General features: G+C 46.8%; 1 protein-coding gene across 1 annotated transcript in view; it reads right to left on the bottom strand.

Moving 5' to 3' along the window:
- LOC145337933 (uncharacterized) overlaps positions 1-23,172 on the bottom strand; it is a 222,541-nt gene that overhangs the window by 192,915 nt on the left and 6,454 nt on the right. The window contains exon 3 of the mRNA XM_080182716.1: positions 9,265-9,334. Within this exon, the coding sequence (XP_080038842.1) occupies positions 9,265-9,334 (70 nt within the window). The remainder of the gene's footprint in view (positions 1-9,264; positions 9,335-23,172) is intronic.

Raw genomic sequence — 23,172 nt, 5'->3', positions numbered from 1 at the left:
ACATTGTTTTTGATAAAAGCTCCTCGTGGGTTCATTGAATCACACCTGAAGTGAAAGGGGTGTGAATTGTCTCCAGCCAGGACAGTGATTGAGGTTTTGCAAGCCCAGAGAAATTCCGGGGTTTACAGATAGTGTGACAGGAATCCAAGATCCGATTGAAGCCGTCGTCACGTGTGCAGAACTTGGCTATCAATTTCTGTTCAGCGACTCTGCGTTATCGTGTGTTGTGATGGCTGCCTTGGAGAATGCTTACCCGAAGATCAGAGGCTGAGTGCCCCTGACTGCTGAAGTGTTCCCAGAAAAGAAGGGAACACTCCTGCCTGGTGATTGTTGAGCGGTGTCCATTCATTCGTTGTCGTATCATCTGCACGGTCTCCTCAATGTACCATGTCTCGGGACATCCTTTTCTGCAGTGTATCAGGTAATCAATGTGGGCCAAGTCACACGAGTATTTATCGTGTACCTGGTGTTCTCAGGTGAGACGAGGGCATCCGTGTTGATGATCCGGCACGTCTTAGAGGTTGCTCTGGCAGTGCTGTGTGATGTCCTTGTCACAGTTCTCCTGAAGGCGGGTAGTTTGCTGGCACAATGGTCTGTTTGAGATTGCACGGTTGTTTGAAGGCAAGTAGTGGAGGTGTGGAGATGGCCTTGGCCTCCCAAAGATACAAAAGGCTAACATACCCAGCCATCCTATCATATCAGGCAATGATACCCTGTGTAACAGCCTCTCTGGTTACATCGAGGGCATCCTGAAACCCATTGTACAAAGAACCCCCAGCTTTTGTCGCGACACTACGGACTTACAGAAACTCAGCTCCCATGGAGCAGTTGAACCAGGAACACTCCTCTTCACAATGGATGTCTCACCACTCTACACCAGCATCCACCACAACAACGGCATTGATGCAACTGCCTCAATACTCAACACGAAAATCTCCAGACACAATTCTAAAACTCATTTGCTTCATCCTGGACTACAATATCTTCACATTCAACAACCAGTTCTTCATCCAGACACATGGAACAGTCAGGGAACGAAATTCGCACCTCAATATGCCAACATCTTCATGCACAGGTTCGAACACAACTTCTTCACCACACAGGACCTTCAACCGAAACTACACATTAGATATATCGATTACATTTTCTTCCTTTGGACTCATGGTGAACAATCACTGAAACAAATACATGTTGGCAGCAGCTAGTTCCATCCCACCGTCACACTGACCATGGACTGCTCTCTAGAATCCATTGCATTCTTGGACACAGGCATCTCCATCAAGGATGGTCACCTCAGCATAATCTCACGATGCTCCACTTATCTAGCTTCCACCCCAATCAAAAGAAACCAGCCCCTATGGACAAGCCCTCCGTATACACAGGATTTGTTCAGATGAGGAGGATCGCAACAGTCATCTACAGACGATGAAAGACACCCTTGTAAGAACAGGATATGGCGCTCAACTCATCAATCGACAGCTCCAATGCACCATGGTGAAAAACTGCACAGACCTCCTCAGAAGCAAACACAGGACACGGCAGAGTGCCCTTCGCTGTCCAGTACTTCCCCGGAATGGAGAAGCTATGGCATCTTCCCTAGAGCCTTCAACATGTCATCGATGAAGATGACCATCTCACCAAGGCCATCCCCACAATTCCACTACCTGCCTTCAAACCACCGCACAACCTAAAACAGACCATTGTTCGCAGCAATCTACCCAACCTTCAGGGGAACTGTGACCATGATACCACACAACCTTGCCACAGCAACTAATGCAAGACATGCCGGATCATTAACACGGATGCCATCGTCTCACCTGATCCACCAGGGACATGTTACCTATTCTCATTACTTGGCCAACGTTGTGTACCTGATACGCTGCAGGAAAGGATGTCCCGAGGCATGCAACATTGGCGAGACCGTGCTGACGTTACAACAACGAATCAATGGACACCGCTCAACAATCACAAGGCAGAAGTGTTCTCTTGCTGTCGGGGTACACTTCAGCAATCACGGGCATTCAACCTCTGATCTTCGGGTAAACGTTCTCCAAGATGGCCTCAGGACACACGACAACACAGAACTGCTGAGCAGAAACTGATAGCCAAGCTCCGCACACATGGGTATGGTGTCAATCGGGACCTTGGGTTCGTGTCACACTATCTGTAACCCTCACAGCTTACCTGGGCTTGCAAAATCTCACTAAATGTCCTGGCTGGAGACAATACACATCTCTTTAACCTGTGCTTATCTCTATCTCCACTCACATTTTCTGCACCTGAAAAGACTCGATTACCTGTTAAGACTCATATTCCAACCATTATCATGTAATTGAGTTTGTGTCTATAAATGCCCTGTTTGTGAACCAAACTCTTCACTCACCTGATGAGGGGCAACGTTCCAAAAGCATGTGCTTTCGGAAGCACCGAATAAACCTGTTGGACTTTAACCTGGTGCTGAGAGGCTTTTTACTGTCCCCAAAAGTCAGGAGTGACTGTAATCACCACTGGAATCAAACACTCTGGTGGGGTGGGGGGTGCTAGCGAGCCCAGAGAATATAGTCCCGGGCCCACTAATAACATTTAAATACTATTCCAAATACTATTTAAAGGCTAACCCCACCTCCCAGCTGATTTCCGGCACTGAGCAGATGCTGCTGGAAATCTGGGACAGGGAGGAGGAGTAACCACAGCAGGTGAACTGTCATGGGAACTCCCGTGCTTTCCCAGCCCACTGCGCTAAATACATTAGTGCAGCAGGATGGTAGAATCCTAGCTTATATATGTGAACCTTTAACAAATGTCTGATCAAATACCATGTAATACCCATATGAGCAAAACTGAAATTGCTTTGGCAGTGCTTTGGTGAGTAACAATTTAGTTACTATCAAAAACAATCGATAGTGATCAACAGTTTTAATTTACTCAGATTGCAACGCTGCCATTTTTTCCCTCAGGGATTGATCATGGAATGGCCATTCCTTCCGATAGTCTGGATTTCAGCTTCAGCAAACTCACAGATTGCAGCTAAACATCCAAATCTAAAGTGCTGCTAAAACATCAAGTACTGGATGTCTGGAGACAGATTGCTGCATGTCATGTTAAAGTTAATTGAATAGCTAGAAGTTCAAATTGCTGCCGTTTTACTAGAAATGTGAACCAGGATGATGCAATTTCAAGGCAGATACAGGGATCCATTTAAGTAGGAAATGTCCTGGAGATTTACATAACTAAATATCATGGAAGCTGGTAAGACTGTTTCAGTCTCTTCATTTTATACAGAGGAGTAGAACCCCGCACATACAGTACCACTCAGTTCAATGAGCAATCTAACTCTATTTATCCAGATGGATATTGAAACCTTACATATAATCAGCTACAAATCTCTTCGAAAGGGGATTAAGGGTTATGGGGAGAGGGCGGGAAAGTGGAACTGAGCAGCGACAGATCAGCCATGATCTTATTGAATGGCGGGGCAGGCTCGAAGGGCTGGATGGCCTACTCCTGCTCCTATTTCTTATGTTCTTATGTTCTTATGAAACTGTCCATTACCAAACTAAAGCAAGTCTGATTCCCCATCAAGCAAAAGGGAAACTTCATTACGTTGTTCTGTATATTACACTCCATATAACCACCCAACTAATGTCATCATCACTGGTGTAAGCTCCATGAATGGAACCATCAATCATGAGTCAAATAAATAGTCCTCGCTGGGTTTTCCTGTTTGATCATACATCACTACTGTAAAAAATAGGGACAGGGATGGGGAATGGCCTGCTCCTGCTTCGAGAATCTAGAAATGAAGCACGCCATTCTGCTCTTCGATCCTGATCCGCCATTTATTTTCATCATGGCTGATCATCAAATCTAATATCCTGATTCCTCCCATATCCCTTGGAGATGGAGGATCAAAGGAGTGAATATGTGGAAAGAGGTATAGAAAAAGGGAGAGAGATATTGGGGTAGAAAAGTTAACGTCAACCTGGGAGAGGCTGAAACACTTGGTAATATTTTTAGTAACATTGGTAATTCCTTTGACTGGAGATCAGCGTGATTTTAGGCGCTGTTTTACGTGTAGTCGTGGCCAAGTGATTAGGACAATGCACTAGAAATCCACTGAGGTTTCCCTGCACATGTTTGAATCCTGCTGACTACATATTTCTCATTTCTCAAGATTCAGTTCAAGTTTCACCACCTTCCTTTGGAACTAATCTTGCCTGAGACAGAATGATATTCCCCATCTCAACAGCAGCAAAAGATATCCAGAAGACCAATGGTGGTGTGCAGGAGGGGGCACTGCATCAAGTAAAGAAAGAGGCAGCAAGAAGAAAGGTGAAAGCAATGGGATGTTTCAGGTATCGAGGGACACACTATGTGGATCATCACAAATTTATTGATGCTGTTTGTCACCACTACAGAAAAAAGGGGGCATTCAACAAAGAACCATAAAGATGCTAAGAGCAAGTCAAAGATGGAGCAAGGGAATTCAAATTTGAAAAAGCATCAGTCAGCTACACATCACCTGGAAACCTCAGAGCAGATACAGGAGCAAAGCATTCCATATAATTCCATAAGACTTCGGGTAGGAATGGATAAGGACAAGAGTGACCCTCAGTTCAATTGGAGGAAGGCCAAATACATCCAAATTAGACAGGAAAAGGGGAGTGCAGGTTGGGAGCGGCTCTGAGGGCAAATCCACGTCTGGCATGTGGGAAGCTTTTAAAGGCCAATTGGTTGAAATGCAGGAAATGCCTGACCCAGAAAAATGAAGGCTAGAAATGGCAGAATTTGGGAACCATGGGTGACAAGGAAAATTGTAAGCTTAGTCAAAAAGAAAAAATACAATAGGTTGAGGCAACTAAAAAACTGACAAAGCCCCTGAGGAGTAGAGAGAAAATAGGAAGGAACTTAAACGCCAAATTAGGAGGACTAAAAGAGGCCATAAAACGTTTTCAGCAAACAGGGAGAAGGAGAATCCCAGTTCTTTTATGCATGTATTCTGAGCAAGAGGGTAGCCCAAGAAAGAATAAGCCCACTCATGGGCAATAGAGAGAAGTTATGTGTGGAGTCACAGGAAGGTGGTGAGATTCATAATGAGTACTTTGTGTCCATATTCGTCAAGGAAATGGGCACGAAGGATGGTGAGGCCAAGGATAGGTTTGTAAACGTCTAGGGAATATCAATATATTGAAGGAGGAGGTGGTAGGTATCCTAAATTACATTAAGGCAGGCAAGTCCCCAGGGCCAGATGGGATCGACCCCAGTTTACTGTGAGAGGAAAGAAATAGGGAAGAAAAAAAAGATATCTCCACATCCTCTTTAACCACAGGCGAGATTCCAAATGACTGGAGAATAGCCATTGTTGATCCCTTGTTTCAGAAAGAAAGCCGGCATAATCCAGGAAATCAAGGGTTAGTGAGCCTAACTTCTGTGGTGGAAGGAACCGAGTGTATGGTGTCAAAATTTGCTGATGACACCAAGATTGGTGGAAAGGCAAATTGTGCGGAGGGTGTGGAAAGTCTGCAGAAGGATCTAGATAGGCTGGGCAAGTGAGCCAGGAACTGGCAAATGGAATTTAATGTTGGCAAGTGTGAAGTTGTCCGCTTTGGTAGGAATAATGGTAGGAAGGACTATTACTTACATGGCGAAAAACTGCACCACGCAACGGTGCAGAGAGACCTCGGGGTCCTTGTGCCTGAGTCGCAAAAACCCAGCCTGCAGGTGCAGCAGGTGGTCAGGAAGGCGAATGGGATGCTGGCCTTCATAGTGAGGGGGATTAAATATAAAAGTAGGGAGGTCTTGCTACAACTGTACAGGGCAGCTGGAGTACTGTGTGCAGTTTTGGTCGCCGCACTTACGCAAGGATATATTGGCCTCGGACGGAGTGCAGAGGAGGTTTACTAGGCTGATACTGGAGTTGAGGGGGTTGAACTATGAGGAGAGGCTGAATAAACTAGGCTTGTACTCGTTGGAGTTTAGAAGAATGAGAGGAGATCTCATTGAGACATATAAGATGATGAATGGGATGGATAGGATAGAGGTGGAGAGGCTCTTCCCGCTCAGAAAGGACAGTAGGACTTGAGGGCACAGCCTCAAGATAAGGGGGGGGGGGTTTAGAACGGCGTTGAGGAGGTACTTCTTCACTCAAAGGGTGGTGAATCTCTGGAATTCTCTGCCCATTGAAGTGGTGGAGGCTGCCTTGCTAAATATATTTAAGACATGGGTTGATAGGTTTTTGATAGGCAAGGGGATTAAGGGTTATGGGGAGAGGGCGGGAATGTGGAACTGACACAAGACAGATCAGCCATGATCTTATTGAATGGCGGGGCAGGCTCAAAGGGCTAGATGGCCTACTCCTGTTCCTATTTCTTACGTTATTAAGCTTTTGGTGAAGATATGTACACATTTGGAAGAAATTGACGAGCTTGTATCAGGCAGCGTGGTTTTATAGAGGGGATTCATGCCTCACCAACTTGAATAAGGCTTTTGAAGTGACAAAGATATCTGATGAGGAAAGGGCTGTGGAAGTAGTTTATATGGACTGTACTAAGGCGTTTGACAAGATCCCACATGGCAGACTGGTATTAACAACTGAAATCACAAGGAATCTGGATAAATGCGAGGTGGTGCATTTTGGAGGATCAAGTTTATGTGTGAATTGTACTGTAAATGGCAGAACCTTTTGCAACATTAAGATACAGATGGATCTGGGCGTGCAGGTCCACACTTCCTTAAAAAAGGCAAACCAGACCCAAAAGAAGGATTCAATCAGACTGTTGGAAATGTTTCAATTAGAATGACAATTTCCTCAATCCTGGGACAGTCCATCCAGTGAAGCGAACAGGGAATTTCAATAGGAATGTTGGAAATGTTTGAATCACTGTATCTTCATTGGACACATTAATAAAGGTCACAAAATGTCTCAACAGACTATCCTAATTTTCAACCTGGGGTTTCATAGAATCCTGAGAGTGAAGAAGGGGCTCATTTGGCCTTTCCGAGTCTGCAGTGATGACAATCCCACCCAGACACTATTCCAATAACCCCACATATTTACTCTACTAATCCCTTGACACTCATGGCCAATCAACCTAACCCACACATCTTTGGACTGTGGGAAGAGACTGGAGCACCCAAGGGAAACCCACGCAGACAGAAGAATGAGGATTAGGAGTAGGCCATCTGGCCCCTCGAGCCTGCTCCACCTTCAGCAAGATCATGGCTGATCTTTTCGCGTACTCAACTCCAACTACCCATCCGCTCACCATAACCCTTAATTCCTTTACAGACACAGGAGATTGTGGAAACCCCACATAGACAGTGACCCCAGGCCAGAATTGAACCCAAGTCCCTGGCACTGTGAGGCACCAGTGCTAACCACTGTGACACCATGCTGTCTATATGGGTTTTTGATTGAAAAGCAGAAAATCTCCATTTTCTCCCCAAGCCAAGGATGAATATGGAGAAATGTACTCAGTGTTAGGAAGTGGTTAATTCTCTCTAATCAAACTGGAATCACCCAGATATACTCAGTGTTATAATGCTGTGTCTATTCAGTGTAGAATCACCCAGATATACCCAGTGTTATAATGCTGTGTCTATTCAGTGTAGAATCACCCAGATATACTCAGTGTTATAATGCTGTGTGTATTCAGACTAGAATCACCCAGATATACCCAGTGTTATAATGCTGTGTCTATTCAGACTAGAATCACCCAGATATACCCAGTGTTGATGCTATTTCTATTCTAACACTGTTGTTCACCAACTGTTCTCTCTCACACACAGTGAACAGGCTGGTACATGCATTTTGCCGGCTGTGACATTCTGTGTCAATAAGGCTGGAGCTTCAATGCTTTCCATCTCCTCATTGTGGGCCTAGATGTCAATCATTCTCCCTTACCCACTGAGGCTCAGTTCTAACAATGCTCATTGATGGCCACTGAATTAAATCCAGGAAATATTGGCAGAGGAAAACAGAGCAACAGAGAGCATGGTTCAGGAAAAGAGAGGGAGAGAGAATTAAAACCATAGAGAAAACAGTTCAGGGGGAGAGACTTCTTCCTTTCCCTCCAAACACCTTGTGACTGACTCCCTCCCTATCTCTTCAATCTTCCCCAGTCACTTCTCCTATTCTCCACAGCTCTGACCCATGTGTGGGACAAGATACTTTTCATTGATTAGACTCTGTTCCAACATCAACAGGAGTTAATTGAGGAACCTCATCCCGTCAAGGAACCACACCAGGTATTTACAAACTGACAGGAACAGGACTAAGTGAACACTCCTGAGTGTATGCACTTTCATTCAATGAGATTATTGTTCATCTGTTACTGAACACAATCTACCAGATTGACAATTCACCAAACATCCACTGCTCTGTTTGCTCAAAATTATTACAAATTTCAGAAACCATAAATCCACTGCAACCTACAATTCATTCCTCCTCCACCACTCACTCCATTTTGACCTCTGCCTTGTTCTACCCCCCCACCCCATCCCTTCTCCCTCCATCCCTCACCCCTCCCAGGGGCACAGCAGCTGCTGACACACGGAAGCCCTCTGCTCTTTACTAAAACGAGGGGGGACATTTCTGTAAGGCGACTTAGACTGTGGACTGTTGGCAGAGTCCAGAGACTGAGATGCCAGTGATATTCTGCATCTTGCAGTCAATATATTAACCAAATAAACCAAATCAACAAATTGAGGGATCAATTAAAATTCAGCATCATAAAAATGAACAGAATCTCAAAGGAAACTTAAACAACAAAGAAAAATATGATGAAACGGGTTAATATCATTCTCCCGTTCCCACAATGCCCACCACATAAGGAAAGCCTTTATGTTGCCAGCAAGAGATCGTATGCTCCCTATCACCTGGCAGTGAACATAGCTGCGGTAGATGGTTAAACAGTCGGGATGGACGGCCCACTCAGCTTGGACCTATTAATGGCCAGCTTGGCTAAGCCCAGGAGCAGGCACATGAGGAGATTCTCCTCCATTCCCAACCCCCTCCATAACAGGTGCCCAAAGATTTGCACTTGAGGCTGAAGTGCCACCAAAAATTAAAGTTACTGATTGCTCAGGAAACTAAAAATGAAGTGCAGCCTTTGACAACTTATATATGCGGTCTATGGACTCCACAGGGTTGCAAAAGTTACAGACATATTTTTGGTCTATGAACCAACTCAACCTGTGATTGTATGGTGTTGCTACATGCAAAACCCTCCACCCTAGGTCCTGACGATAAGGGGGAGGACTCACACATGAATGGCCATCCACTGGGGTCTACAGCCACCAGATGGCAACAAGGCATTGCCAGGGTGTGTCCGGACTGCAGACAAAGGCAAGGAGAAATTTACACAATTGAAGCCCAGAAAGGGCAAAAGGGTGGGGAGGGGATTTCCATGAGGCACAGACATTGTGGGTGTCAGTCCGTCTCTCTTTAGAGATAGAGTTTGGGATTTGGGGCTGCTGTGACAATACACGTGTTGCACTATGAAAGTGCACATATCCTCATATTTAATCAAGCTCTCAGTCAGTTTCCTTCCATTTGCTGAATATGCAGCTGTAAAAGTAATTTAGTTTCCTGTTCTGCAAATGTTCATACTGAACCCAGGCTGATATAACTGAGGTTGCTGTCTTTACTCATACAATTTAGATGGTGTCTACAGATACAAGGCCTGGATTGCAATAACTGGGATCTTTCTATGACACAGTAAAAAGTCTGACAACACCAGGTTTAAGTCCAACCAATTTATTTGATAGTAAATTCACTAGCTTTCGAGGTTACCCTCTTCGTCAGGCGAACAGAGAGTTCTGGCCTCAGACAGAGCATACAAAGCACAGACAGTTTATAGATTACTGATTAGAACCTGCTGTTCAAGTCCTAAAGTGGCCGACAGTGTGAGTGGAAGGAGCGCTGATCACAGGTTAAAGAGATGTGTATTGTCTCCAGACAGTACAGTAAGTGAGGTTTTGCAAACCAAAGCAAGTCATGGGGGTTACAGATAGTGCGATATGAACCCAAGATCCCTGTTGAGCCCGTCCTCGTGTGTGCAGAACTTGGCTATCAGTCTCTGCTCAGCGACTCTGCGCTGTCATGTGTCGTGAAGGCCGTCTGGAGACAATACACATCTCTTTAACCTGTGATCTGTGCTCCTTCCACTCACATTGTCGTCCACTTTAGGACTTGAACAGCAGGTTAGGTGTAAGGATTCGCATTTTAATCAGTAATCTCTAAACTGTCTGTGCTTTATATGCTCTGTCTGAGGCCAGAACTCTCCATTCACCTGACGAAGAGGGTAACCTCGAAAGCTAGTGAATTCACTATCAATTAAATCGGTTGGACTTAAACCTGGTGTTGACAGACTTTTTACTGTGTTTACCCCAGTCCAACGCCGGCATATCCACATCTTTCAATGAAAGAGAGAATTATCCAATTGCTGCTGTGCATGAAGAGGCCATTTGGCCCATCCAGTCTGTACCAACTGCAATCCCAGCCACACCCTATCCCAGTGTTTACCCTCCCCCTGACCCTGAGCAGTAACTGATCCTGCCCAGTGTCCCTATGCTGCTGATGTTTGGAGAGTGTGAGGAAAGGCTCCCCCCGCAGACACGGGGACAATGTACAGACTCCACACAGACACTGAGCCCAAGGCCGCCAATTGAAGCCGGGGCCTCCCTGACGCTGTGAGAGCGCAGCACCAACCACTGAGCCCCCACCGTGCCGCCTCACAGTGTAACTGACCATCCCCCCGGCTCTGTTAATATTATACAGAGACACGCTGTATTTACACAGTAAATCACCATTTTAATCCTGAAGCTGAATGTTGAACCTTTTTCTGGGCCGTTAATTCCTTACCGTTATTCACAAATCCCCGCACTGACAAACGGCACTGCGCCTGCGCGCACCCTCCCGGAGTGAAGTCCGTGCTCTCGGGGTGACAGCCGCTGGTTTCAGGCCCCCCCATTGTTCAAATCCCAGTCACGTGACATCAGACGACTGACACCCTCCCCCTCACCGCACACAGAAACAGTTTAACGGCCCCTTCACGCCATGTCACCAAGTGGATGGGACCTCATTCTGTGAACATTCCTCGTTGGTGGTTTCTGTGAGGAGGCGCGACTGTGTGATGGGAGCCCGTCTCAGAGTACCTGCTCTTTACATTGAGGTTCACCTTGTTACTGTATGGCGGGGGAGGTTCCCAGTGGAGGTCCCCCTCCAAAAGGATCCTCTTCCAATACATTGGGAACCTGGGGTGGAAGCTAGTGCACACAGCAGTACCATGCAACAGGAAATTGTACTGATTCACCGGCTCACAAGAAACCTGCCCTTCTTGTGATCTTTTGGAGTTCGTAGGTCACGTCTACATTTTGGTTACCCCAAATAACTTTCATTGATGCTCTGTTTGCACTTCAGTCCCATGTTCCTGATTTACAGACACCTGGTTCAGGGGGGTGGGGGTGGGGAAGGCAGAGAACCTCCTTGTGAACCTGCTCCTGGGCCTGGATAGATTTACCATAATCAGATCCAGGCAGAGGACAACCAAGAGGATAATCCCACCCGACTCTGTCTCTCTACTGCAGCTACATACACGGCAGGCTGTCCCTGGAGAGGGAGCAGGGGCTGGCATCCATTATCAATCCCTTTAATCACATTTTGATTTGATGTTTTAAGTTTTCTTTACATTTTGCTTCATTTTGTTTGGGGCGACTCCCGTCTTTTTAAGGGGTCTCTGCTTTTATTTTGTCCCTCAGTTTAGCTGATTTATTTGGTTTGCCAATAGGATGTCTTCACCTGTGCGCTTGTTGGAAGGAAATTGGGAGCACAAATAATTCACTCCGATGGTTTCTGTCCCTGGCTGTTACTCAGGGTCACCCAACTGATTTTACACTTTCATCTTCAAGAACTAAGGCTCATCTCTCACGACACTACTAATGCCCTCTCTAATATACACAAATTGCCCCACCACTGGCTGCCTGTTTTTTATCATTGCTGCTTCCTCACTTCATATCTGCATTTCTATTTCCCCGTGTCTGCAGTAATGTGTCTCTCTCCAGCTCACTGTTTTTGCTCTTCTCCCTTACCACTGTCTCAGTGTCGGTTCGCCCTGGCCCCTCTCTCCTTTCTGATTAACATATCTGATTGCCTCTGTCTATCTCCAGGATCTGCCTCACACGTACTAATCCCCTTCGCCTGGCCCCCACCCAGCCAGATTCTCTCCACTGGTTGGTGTCCACAGCTCTGCCTCTGGTTCTGAGATCAGTCAGATTGTTACCCTGGCAACAGAGGAAACCGCTCAGCAAAAATAACTGAAAACGGAAATATCAAAACCACCATCACACCCTCAGTTCAGTTAAGAGGAAGATTAACCCAGAACAGTCAAACCAGTTCTGTTTAACAACGAAACTGCAATTCCAATATTGCATGTTTTAAGTATCAAGATGTGACAATGTAGGGGGTTTGTTCAAGCCCGGTGTTTCCTCAGACACAAACTGCTCCAACTTCATCGTACATCACACAGCCTTACACTGGATAATTTGTGCTTGGTGCTCAGACTCTCCATATCTCACTCAGCATTTCCCACCTCACGTTATAATCTTTTTGTACTTTCTACAGGACCAGAGTAAATGGAACTTCCTCTTACCTTCCTCTCCAGAAAATATATGGAAGCGCTTTGAAAGTGAAGGGTTCTCTCTGGCTGTAGCTCTCACAATACTGTGCTAGATCACCTCTTGTAGGCCACAATCTCTGCTTAATCGCAACTGTGGATTTTCACAATTAATCCAGCGTTTCCCCGGACATCTGATTATGCTAAGACAGAAAGAGTGTCAAATACTGCCAGCGTCAATCAAAATGACAATTTAGCCCACATACTGGACATCAAATGACGCTGAAGGGGAAGCAGGACTGTTGGAAATGTTTCAATCACAGTATTACCATTCGACATACTAACCAAGTTCACAAACTATCTCATAGGCTCCATCCCTCTCGTGTTACACACTATCTGATCTCACTGACTCCATCCTCCCTGGGTTACACACTGTCTGATCTCACTGACTCCATCCTCCCTGGGTTACACACTGTCTGATCTCACTGACTCCATCCCTCTCGTGTTACACACTGTCTGATCTCACTGACTCCATCCTCCCCGGGTTACACACTGCGTCATCGCGCTGACTCCATCCTCCCCGGGTTACACACTGTGTCATCACGCTGACTCCATCTTAGCCAGAATGAAAGTGGAAATTCCCTATTTTTAAACAAGCTCTTTACAATATACGCAAAAATGCCATTTTCCTTCTTAACTCCGCACAGAATCCCGACTGTGCAAAAAAAGAGGCCATTCAGCCTACCAAGTGTGCACCAATCACAATCCCACCCAGGCTCTATCCTTGTAACCCCACGTATTTACCCTGCTGATTCCTGGACACGAAGGGGCAATTTAGCATGACCAATCAACAGAGCCTGCACATCTTTGGAGCATAGACAGGAACTGGAACATTCGGAGGGAACCAATGCAGATGCGAGGAGAACGTACAAATTCCGCACAGACAGTCACACAAGCCGGGAATCGAACCTGGTTCCTCGGTGTTATAACCATTGTACCAGCTGTATCTGAGGTCATCATTGCAGATTAGAGAGCAGCTTCCTCAATGGTTAGCTGATGGGGTACCAGACAAGCACTCAGATCCTGCTCAGATCAGCTGGTGGGGGTATTTGCAGACATCTTCAACATCTCTTTACAACAATCTGAGGTTCCTTTCTGCTTAAAGAAAATGGCCAGTATCCCAATATCAAAGAAAAGCCTAGCAGCATGCCTTAGTGACTATGAGTCGGTGGCTCTGACACCCATCATTATGGCATGTTTCCAAAGGCAAGTCATGGTATTAATCAATTTCACCCTCCTGACTGCGGAGATTCACAACAGTTCACCAACCACGACAACTGGTCCACAGCAAACACCATCTCCCTGGCCCTACACTCAATGCTGCAACACTAGATAACTAACACACCTATTTATTGACTAAAGCTCAGTCTCCAATAACATTATTCTTACAAAACTCATCTCCAAACTCAGTTGCCTGGGCCTCGGCTCCTCCCTCTATGACTGGATCCTGAACTTCTTAAACAAGAGACCACAATCAGTAAGGACAGGCAACAACACCTCCTTCACGATCTTCATCAACACCAGCGCCCCAGAAGGCTGTGTTCTCAGCCCCCTGCTATATTCCTTATACACCTGACAGTGTGACCAAATTCCCCTCCAACTTGATTTTCAAGTTTGCTGATGACACCACTGCAGTGGGTTGGATCTCAAACAATGACAAGACTGGGTATAGGAATGAGATAGAGAATCTGGTGAACTGGTGCGGCAATGATCTCTCCCTCAATGTCAACAAAGTGAAGGAGATTGTCATCGATTTCAGGAAGCTTAGAGAACATGCTGCTGTCTACAGCAACCTGGGCGAAGGTGTCCAGATCAGCAACCTGTCCAAGTTCCCTTCTGCTGACACTATAGTTAAGGAAGTCCACCAACGCCTCATCAGAAGATAAAGGAAATTTGGCATGTCAGCTACGACTCTCAGCAACTTTTACAATTGCATCACAGAAAGCATTCTTTCTGGTTGTATCAAAGCTTGGTTTGAATCCTGCTCCGCCTAAGATCACAAGAAACTTCAAAAGGTTGTGGATATAGTCAAATCCATCACACAAACCAGCCTCCTATCCATTGACTCTGCCTACACTTCCTGTGCCTCGGCAAAGCAACCAGCACAATTCAAGGACACCACTGAACCCCAGACATTCTCTCTTCCACCTTCTTCCCTTGGGAAAAAGATACAAAAGACTGAGGTCACGTACCAACCAACTCAAGAACAGCTTCTTCCCTGCTGTCATCAGACTTTTGAATGGACCTGCCCTGTATTAAATTGATCTTTCTCTGCACCCAAGCTGTGCCTGTAACACAGCATTCTTTTGTTTCCTTCTCTATAAACAGTATGCTTTGAAAAATATTGTTTCTTGTGTGCTATACAGACAGTGTATGCAAATAAATGGGACAATAATAAATCAAAATCAAAACAAAATGGTGTTTCCCCTTGTTAGACATGCCAGCTAACTTTTAGTGATCCATGCAATGAAACACCTGGATCTCCCTGTACTGAACTCACCTGCAGTCTGTCTCCTTTTACAGAACAATCTGCCTTTTGATTCCACCTATTTGAAGTACATGACCTCACACCTGCCCACATTAAATTCCCCTTGCCAAGTTTTCACCTAGTCACCCAGTCTCTCTGTATCCCTTTGCAGCATCACAATATCCTCATCACAACAGGCCCTTCCAATAAACTTGGTATCATCGGCAAATTTGGAAACCTTACATTCTGTTCCTTCTGCCAGGTCACAAAACAATTGTCAGCCAAGAACTGATCTCTTCAGTGCTGCACTAGTTATACCTTTCCAGTCTGAAAAGGAGCCATTTATTCTAACTCTGATTTCTGTGTGACAGTTTTCAATCCGTGCTAACACACTTCCTCCAATTCCGTGAGCTTTACCGTGATGTACCATCCTGTTACACATCACCTTGTTAAATACTCATACAGGGCCCAGACTGAAATAATGGAGAGAGAGATCTGGTGCTGTGTTCACTCAAACAAGCACTTGATTGTAGTCACTTAGATGGTGTAGCACAGGGTTTATACACACAAGGTCTGGATTGTGATAACAGGGATCTTTCTATGAAACACAGAATCATACAATTCCAGCAGTGCAGAAGGAGGCTATTTGGTCCTGCACCGACCACAATCCCACCTAGACCCTATCCCCATGTTTACCCTGCTAATCCCCCTGACACTGTGGAGCAACTTAGCATGGCCAATGCACCTATCCCGCTCATCTTTGGAGAATGGGACAAAAGCCCTCAGACACGGGGAGAACGTGCAGACTCCACACAGACAATGAGCCAACACTTGCAAACTCAGGGAGGTGGAAGTTACGCAGTGGAAGCCCAGACGGGCAAAAAAGTGGGGAGGGGATTTCCATGAGGCATAAACTGTGGGTTCTCTCTCTCTCTCTACAGATAGAGTTTGGGATTTGGGGCTGTTGTGACAATACATGTGTTGCACTGTAGTTGTGCACATAACCTTGTTTTCAATCAAGCTCTCAGTCAGTTTTCTTACATTTGCTGAATGTGCGGCAACTTAAAAGCAATTTAGTTTTGTTTGTTGTGCAAATGGTCATACAGGGCCCAGACTGAAACAGAGATCTGTTACTGTGTTCACTCATACAAACACTAGATTGTAATAATTTAGATGGTGCTGTACAGTGTTTAAACATACAAGGCCTAGCTTGTAATCACTGAGATCTTTCTATGAAATATAGAATCATACAATCACAACAGTGCAGAAGGAGGCCTTTTGGTCCATCAAGTCTGTACTGAACACAATCCCATCCAGGCCATAATCATCCAACCTAAGGAGCAATTTAGTACAGCCAATCACTTTTCTTATTTCACTTTGCCCTACCTATTCCCTCCGCCCTCTGCTCCCACATCTTCATCTGTCACGGCTTATCCTCTGCTTTCAGCTTCTCTGCCGTTTGGCCATTCACATCCTTTACTCTCTCTGTGGATGGCCATCAGCAGCCCTTTCCTCTTGGTTTTGTAGCCATGATCTTTCATTCCCTTCCCCTGCAGTATAGACATCTCTCACTTTCTATGTCTTTTAGTTTTGATGTGGAGATGTCAGCGTTGGACTGGGGTGGACACAGTAAGAAGTCCCACAACACCAGGTTACAGTCCAACAGGTTTATTTTGCAGCACAAGCTTTTGGAGTGTCGCTGCTTCTTCAGGTATCTCATCTGCCGTCTGGAGACGATACACAGAACATTGCAGCGCAGAACAGGCCCTTTGGTCCACGATGTTGCGCCGACCAATTAAAAAACAATGACCCTCTAACCTAAACCAATCCCTTTCCATCCATAAACCTATCCAGAGATCTCTTAAACGCCCCCAAACTAGGCGCATTTTCAACTGCAGCAGGCAGGGCATTCCAATCCCTCACCACCCGCTGGATAAAGAACCTACCTCTGACATCCGTCCTATAACTACCACCCCTTAAATTTAAAGCTATGTCCCCTCGTGCTAGATTTCTCCATCAGAGGAAAAAGGCTATCACTGTCCACCCTATCTAAACCTCTAATCATCTTACATGTTTCAATAAGGTCCCCTCTTAACTGCCTTCTTTCTAACGAAAACAACCTCAAATCCCTCAGTCTCTCCTCATAGGACCTCCCCTACATACCAGGCAACATCCTGGTAAACCTCCTCTGCACCCTCTCCAAAGCCTCCACATCCTTCCTATAATGTGGGGACCAGAACTGCACACAGTACTCCAAGTGCGGACGCACCAGAGTTGTGTACAGTTGCAACATGACGCTGCGGCTCCTAAATTCAATCCCCCTACCAATGAACGCCAAGACACCGTATGCCTTCTTAACAACCTTATCTACTTGATTCCCAACTTTCAGGGATCTATGTACACATACACCTAGATCCCTCTGTTCATCCACACTATTCAGAGTCCTACCGACATCTCTGTAAGCTGCTGCTCAAACCCTCTCTCCACTCACACTGTCTGCACCTTTAACACTTGGAAAGACCCACATTCCAACCATTATCCTGGAAATGGAGTCTGTGCCTATATACACCCTGTTTGTGAACACATCTCCCGCTCACCTGAAGAAGGAGCCACACTCCGAAAGCTCGTGCTGCCAAATAAACCTGGTGTTGTGAGACATCTTACTGTTTTAGCTTTGACACAGAGTCATCTCAGCTCGACAGTAAATCACCATTTTAATCCTGAAGCTGAATGTTGAACCTTTTTCTGGGCCGTTAATTCCTGACCGTTATTCACAAACCCGGAAATCCGCGCGCTGACAAACCGCACTGCGCCTGCGCGCACCCTCCCGGAGTGAAGTCCGCGCACGCGCACTCAGGGCGGCTGCCGCTGGTTTCCGGCCCGCCCATTGTTCAAATCCCGGTCACGTGACTTCGGACGACCCCCCCCCCCGCGTAAATGGGCGGGGACCTCATTCTCTGAACATTCCTCATTGGTGCTTTCCTACTCACCGATTGGTCAGCTCCGATCACGTGGTGGACATCCAATGACATCACACCCCGCTCCAACAGCGCGCAATGCACTGACCGCGCGCTTTCACTGACTGGGCGGGACCTCACTGCACCCTCACTCCCTATTGGTCCATTCTGCTGTCGGTCAAATGAACACAACCACTAAGAACCCGCGCCATCACAATGATTGATAGGCAGGGTGGGTCCACGCGGGCAGATTCTGATGAAGCAGCGACTCGCTGCCATTGGGGACAATCCCAGCCAGCGAGAGGCAGCTCCGTTGAAGTTGAGACTCTTCCCTCGCATTTAATTCCTTACCTTTATTCACAAATTCGGTCTCCCCGCCACTGGGAAACCCCCGCCTGTGCAGAGACAAGCAGCTATTGGCCAGCTCAGGTCACGTGCTGTATGTGGGCAGTGACGTCAGAGCACCACCCTTCAGTCACGTCACGGAGTGGGCGGGACCTCATTGCGTCATCACTGAGAGAATGATTGATGTTTCCAGCGTGGAAACAGACCCTTCAGCCCCACATGTCCCTGCTGCCCCTTTCTATAAACCCCTAGGCTCATCCCAATTGGCAGTGTTTGGCCCATATCCCTCTCTACCCATCGTACCCGTCTAACTGTCTAAATGCTTTTTAACAGATTTAATTCATAGAAACCCCACAGTGCAGAAAGAGACCCTTCGGCCCATCGAGTCTGTACTGAACACAATCCCACCCAGGCCCTACCCCCATATCCCTACATATTATACCCACTAATCCCTCCAACCTACACATCCCTGGACAGTAAGGGGCAATCTCCTAACCCGCACATCTTTAGAAAGAGTGCAGAAAAGACTGCTTTTCTCGGCTTCTACTGGGACTTGATGGTTTGAGTTATAAGGAGAGGCTGGACAGACTGGGACATTTTATCTCTGGAGCGTAGGAGGCTGAGGGGTGATCTTATAGAGATCTATAAAATAATGAGGGGCACAGATCAGTGAGATAGTCAATATCTTTTCCCAAAGGTAGGGGAGTCTAAAACTAGAGGCCGTAGGTTTAAGGTGAGAGAGGAGAGATACAAAAGTGCCCAGAGGGGCAATTTTTTCACAGAGAGGGTGGTGAGTGTCTGGAACAAGCTGCCAGAGGTAGTGATGGAGGAGGGTACAATTTTTAGGTGGCACAGTGGTTAGCACTGCTGCTTCACAGCTCCAGGGACCCGGGTTCAATTCCCAGCTCGGGTCACTGTCTGTGTGGAGTTTGCACATTCTCCTCGTGTCTGCATAGGTTTCCTCCGGGTGCTCCAGTTTCCTCCCACAGTCCAGGTGGATTGGCCGTGCTAAGAAATTGTCCCTTACTGTCCAGGGATGTGTAGGTTAGAGGGATTAGTGGGTATAATATGTAGGGATATGGGGGTAGGGCCTGGGTGGGATTGTGTTCAGTACATACTCGATGGGCCGAATGGCCTCATTCTGTGCTGTAGGCTTACTTGGTGTATCCCTATTCGAATTGGGAGTGCCCCCCTCCATCTCAAATTGGAGTGCCCCAGTTCTGGATTTGGAGTGCCCCCATCTCAATTTCAAATCCAACCTATCTCAGTTGGACACGCTGGCTGCCTCTATAAGGAGTGTCCCTTTTCTCAATTTGGATTGTCCATTATCCCAATTTGGAGCATCCCCTGTCTCGAATAATGGAGCCTTCTATCTCGATTGGGGTGCCCCTCATTTGGATTTGGAGGAGCAACTATTACAGATATATGCCTGCATCTCAACTAGGAGTGTCCCCCTGTCCATTAGGAGTGTCCCTGTCCATTAGGAGGGTCCCCCTGTCCGTTAGGAGTGTCCCCCCCTGTCCATTAGGAGTGTCCCCCCCCTGTCCATTAGGAGTGTCCCCCCCTGTCCATTAGGAGTGTCCCCCCCTGTCCATTAGGAGTGTCCCCCCTGTCCATTAGGAGTGTCCCCCCCTGTCCATTAGGAGTGTCCCCCCCTGTCCATTAGGAGTGTCCCCCTGTCCATTAGGAGTGTCCCCCCTGTCCATTAGGAGTGTCCCCCCCCTGTCCATTAGGAGTGTCCCCCCCCTGTCCATTAGGAGTGTCCCCCCCTGTCCATTAGGAGTGTCCCCCCCCTGTCCATTAGGAGTGTCCCCCCCCTGTCCATTAGGAGTGTCCCCCCCCTGTCCATTAGGAGTGTCCCCCCCTGTCCATTAGGAGTGTCCCCCCCCTGTCCATTAGGAGTGTCCCCCCCTGTCCATTAGGAGTGTCCCCCCCTGTCCATTAGGAGTGTCCCCCCCCTGTCCATTAGGAGTGTCCCCCTGTCCATTAGGAGTGTCCCCCCCTGTCCATTAGGAGTGTCCCCCTGTCCATTAGGAGTGTCCCCCCCTGTCCATTAGGAGTGTCCCCCCTGTCCATTAGGAGTGTCCCCCCCTGTCCATTAGGAGTGTCCCCCCTGTCCATTAGGAGTGTCCCCCCTGTCCATTAGGAGTGTCCCCCCCTGTCCATTAGGAGTGTCCCCCCCTGTCCATTAGGAGTGTCCCCCCCTGTCCATTAGGAGTGTCCCCCCCCTGTCCATTAGGAGTGTCCCCCCTGACCATTAGGAGTGTCCCCTGTCAGTTATGAGTGCCTCCCAATGTGTAGAACATAGAACATTACAGCGCAGAACAGGCCCTTCAGCCCACGATGTTGCGCCGACCAATTAAAAAGCAATGACCCTCTAACCTAAACCAATCCCTTTCCATCCATAAACCTATCCACGGATCTCTTAAACGCCCCCAAACTAGGCACATTTACAACCGCAGCAGGCAGGGCATTCCAATCCCTCACCACCCTCTGGGTAAAGAACCTACCCCTGACATCCGTCCTATAACTACCCCCCCCTTAATTTAAAACTATGCCCCCTCGTGCTAGCTTTCTCCATCCGAGGAAAAAGGCTATCACTGTCCACCCTATCTAAACCTCTAATCATCTTGCATGTTTCAATAAGATCCCCTCTTAGCCGCCTTCTTTCTAACGAAAACAACCTCAAATCCCTCGGTCTCTCCTCATAGGACCTCCCCTCCATACCAGGCAACATCCTGGTAAACCTCCTCTGCACCCTCTCCAAAGCCTCCACATCCTCCCTATAATGTGGGGACCAGAACTGCACACAGTACTCCAAAGTGCGGCCGCACCGGAGTTTTGTACAGTTGCAACATGACGTTGTGGCTCCTAAATTAAATCCCCCTACCAATAAACGCCAAGACACCGTATGCCTTCCTAACAAACTTATCGACTTGATTTCCAATTTTCAGGGATCGATGCACATATACACCTAGATCCCTCTGTTCATCCACACTATTCAAAGTCCTCCCGTTACCCCTGTACTCTACACATCTGTTATTCCTACCAAAGTGAATTACCTCACACTTTTCCGCATTAAACTCCATTTGCCACCTCTCGGCCCACCTCTGCAACTTGTCCAAGTCTCTCTGTAAACTATGACACCCTTCTTCACTATCTACCACTCCTCCGACTTTGGTGTCATCAGCAAACTTACTAATCCACCCAACTATACCCTCATCCAGATCATTAATAAAAATTACAAACAGCAGTGGCCCCAAACCAGATCCCTGAGGCACACCACTCATAACCGAACTCCATGACGAATATTTACCATCAACCACCACCCTCTGTCTCCTATCTGCTAGCCAATTCCTGATCCAATTTCCTAGATTACCCTCAATCCCATACATCTGCATTTTCTGCAGAAGCCTACCATGGTGAACCTTATCAAACACCTTACTAAAATCCATATATACCACATCAACTGCCTTACCCCCATCCACCTCTTTGGTCACTTTCTCAAAAAACTCAATAAGGTTAATAAGGCACGACCTACCCGCTACAAAACCATGCTGACTATCTCCAAGCAATTCATTACTCTCCAAATAACTATAAATCCTATCCCTAATAATTTTTTCTAATACTTTGCCCACAACAGAAGTAAGACTCACCGGTCTATAATTCCCGGGGAAGTCTCTATTCCCCTTCTTAAACAATGGGACAACATTCGCTATCCTCCAATCTTCCGGTACTATACCTGTGACCAACGACGACCTGAAGATCAGAGCCAGAGGCTCTGCAATCGCCTCTCTTGCCTCCCAGAGAATCCTAGGGTAAATCCCATCCGGACCAGGGGACTTATCTATTTTCAAACCCTCGAGAATATCTAGCACATCCTCCTTATCTACTGCAATACTATCCAGTTTACAACCCTGTAACCCAGTGTTCTCCACAGCTACATTTACGTCTCCCTACGTGAACACCGAAGAGAAATATTTGTTCAGTGCCTCTCCAATCTCTTCCAGTTCCACACATAACTTCCCACTGCTGTCTCTGACTGGCCCTAATCTTGCCCTAACCAATCTTCTATTCTTAACATATCTAAAGAAAGCTTTAGGATTCTCCTTAATCCTATCAGCCAAAGTTTTCTCGTGTCCTCTTTTAGCTCTTCTTAACTCCCTCTTTAACTCCCTCCTGGCTAATCTATAGCTTTCCAGTGCACGACCTGAGCCCTCAAGCCTCATCCTGACATAAGCCTCCTTTTTCCTTTTAACCAGCGAATCAACTTTTTTCGTGCACCACGGTTCCCTTACTCGACCATTTCCTCCTTGCCTGACAGGGACATACATATCATGGACTCGCAGTAGCTGCTCCTTGAAAAAACTCCACATTTCGGACGTTCCCAGACCCTGTAGTTTCCTAGTCCAACCTATGCTCCCTAATTCTCTCCTAATAGCCTCATAATTACCCTTCCCCCAGCTAAAACCACTGGCCCGAGGTTCATGCCTATCCCTTTCCATCACTAAGGTGAACGTAACCGAATTGTGGTCACTATCACCAAAATGCACACCAACTTCCAAGTCTAACACCTGGTCTGGCTCATTTCCCAGCACCAAATCCAATATAGCCTCACCTCTAGTTGGCCTGTCTACATACTGAGTCAAAAAACCTTCCTGCACGCTTTGTACAAAAACTGACCCCTCTAGCGAGCTAGAGCTATAACAATTCCAATCAATATTAGTAA

The sequence above is a fragment of the Carcharhinus amblyrhynchos genome, unplaced genomic scaffold (genome assembly GCF_965287045.1).
Source record: "Carcharhinus amblyrhynchos unplaced genomic scaffold, sCarAmb.v2.hapA scaffold_82, whole genome shotgun sequence".
Classification (NCBI taxonomy): domain Eukaryota; kingdom Metazoa; phylum Chordata; class Chondrichthyes; order Carcharhiniformes; family Carcharhinidae; genus Carcharhinus; species Carcharhinus amblyrhynchos.
This window is presented reverse-complemented; position numbering and strand designations above follow the sequence as displayed.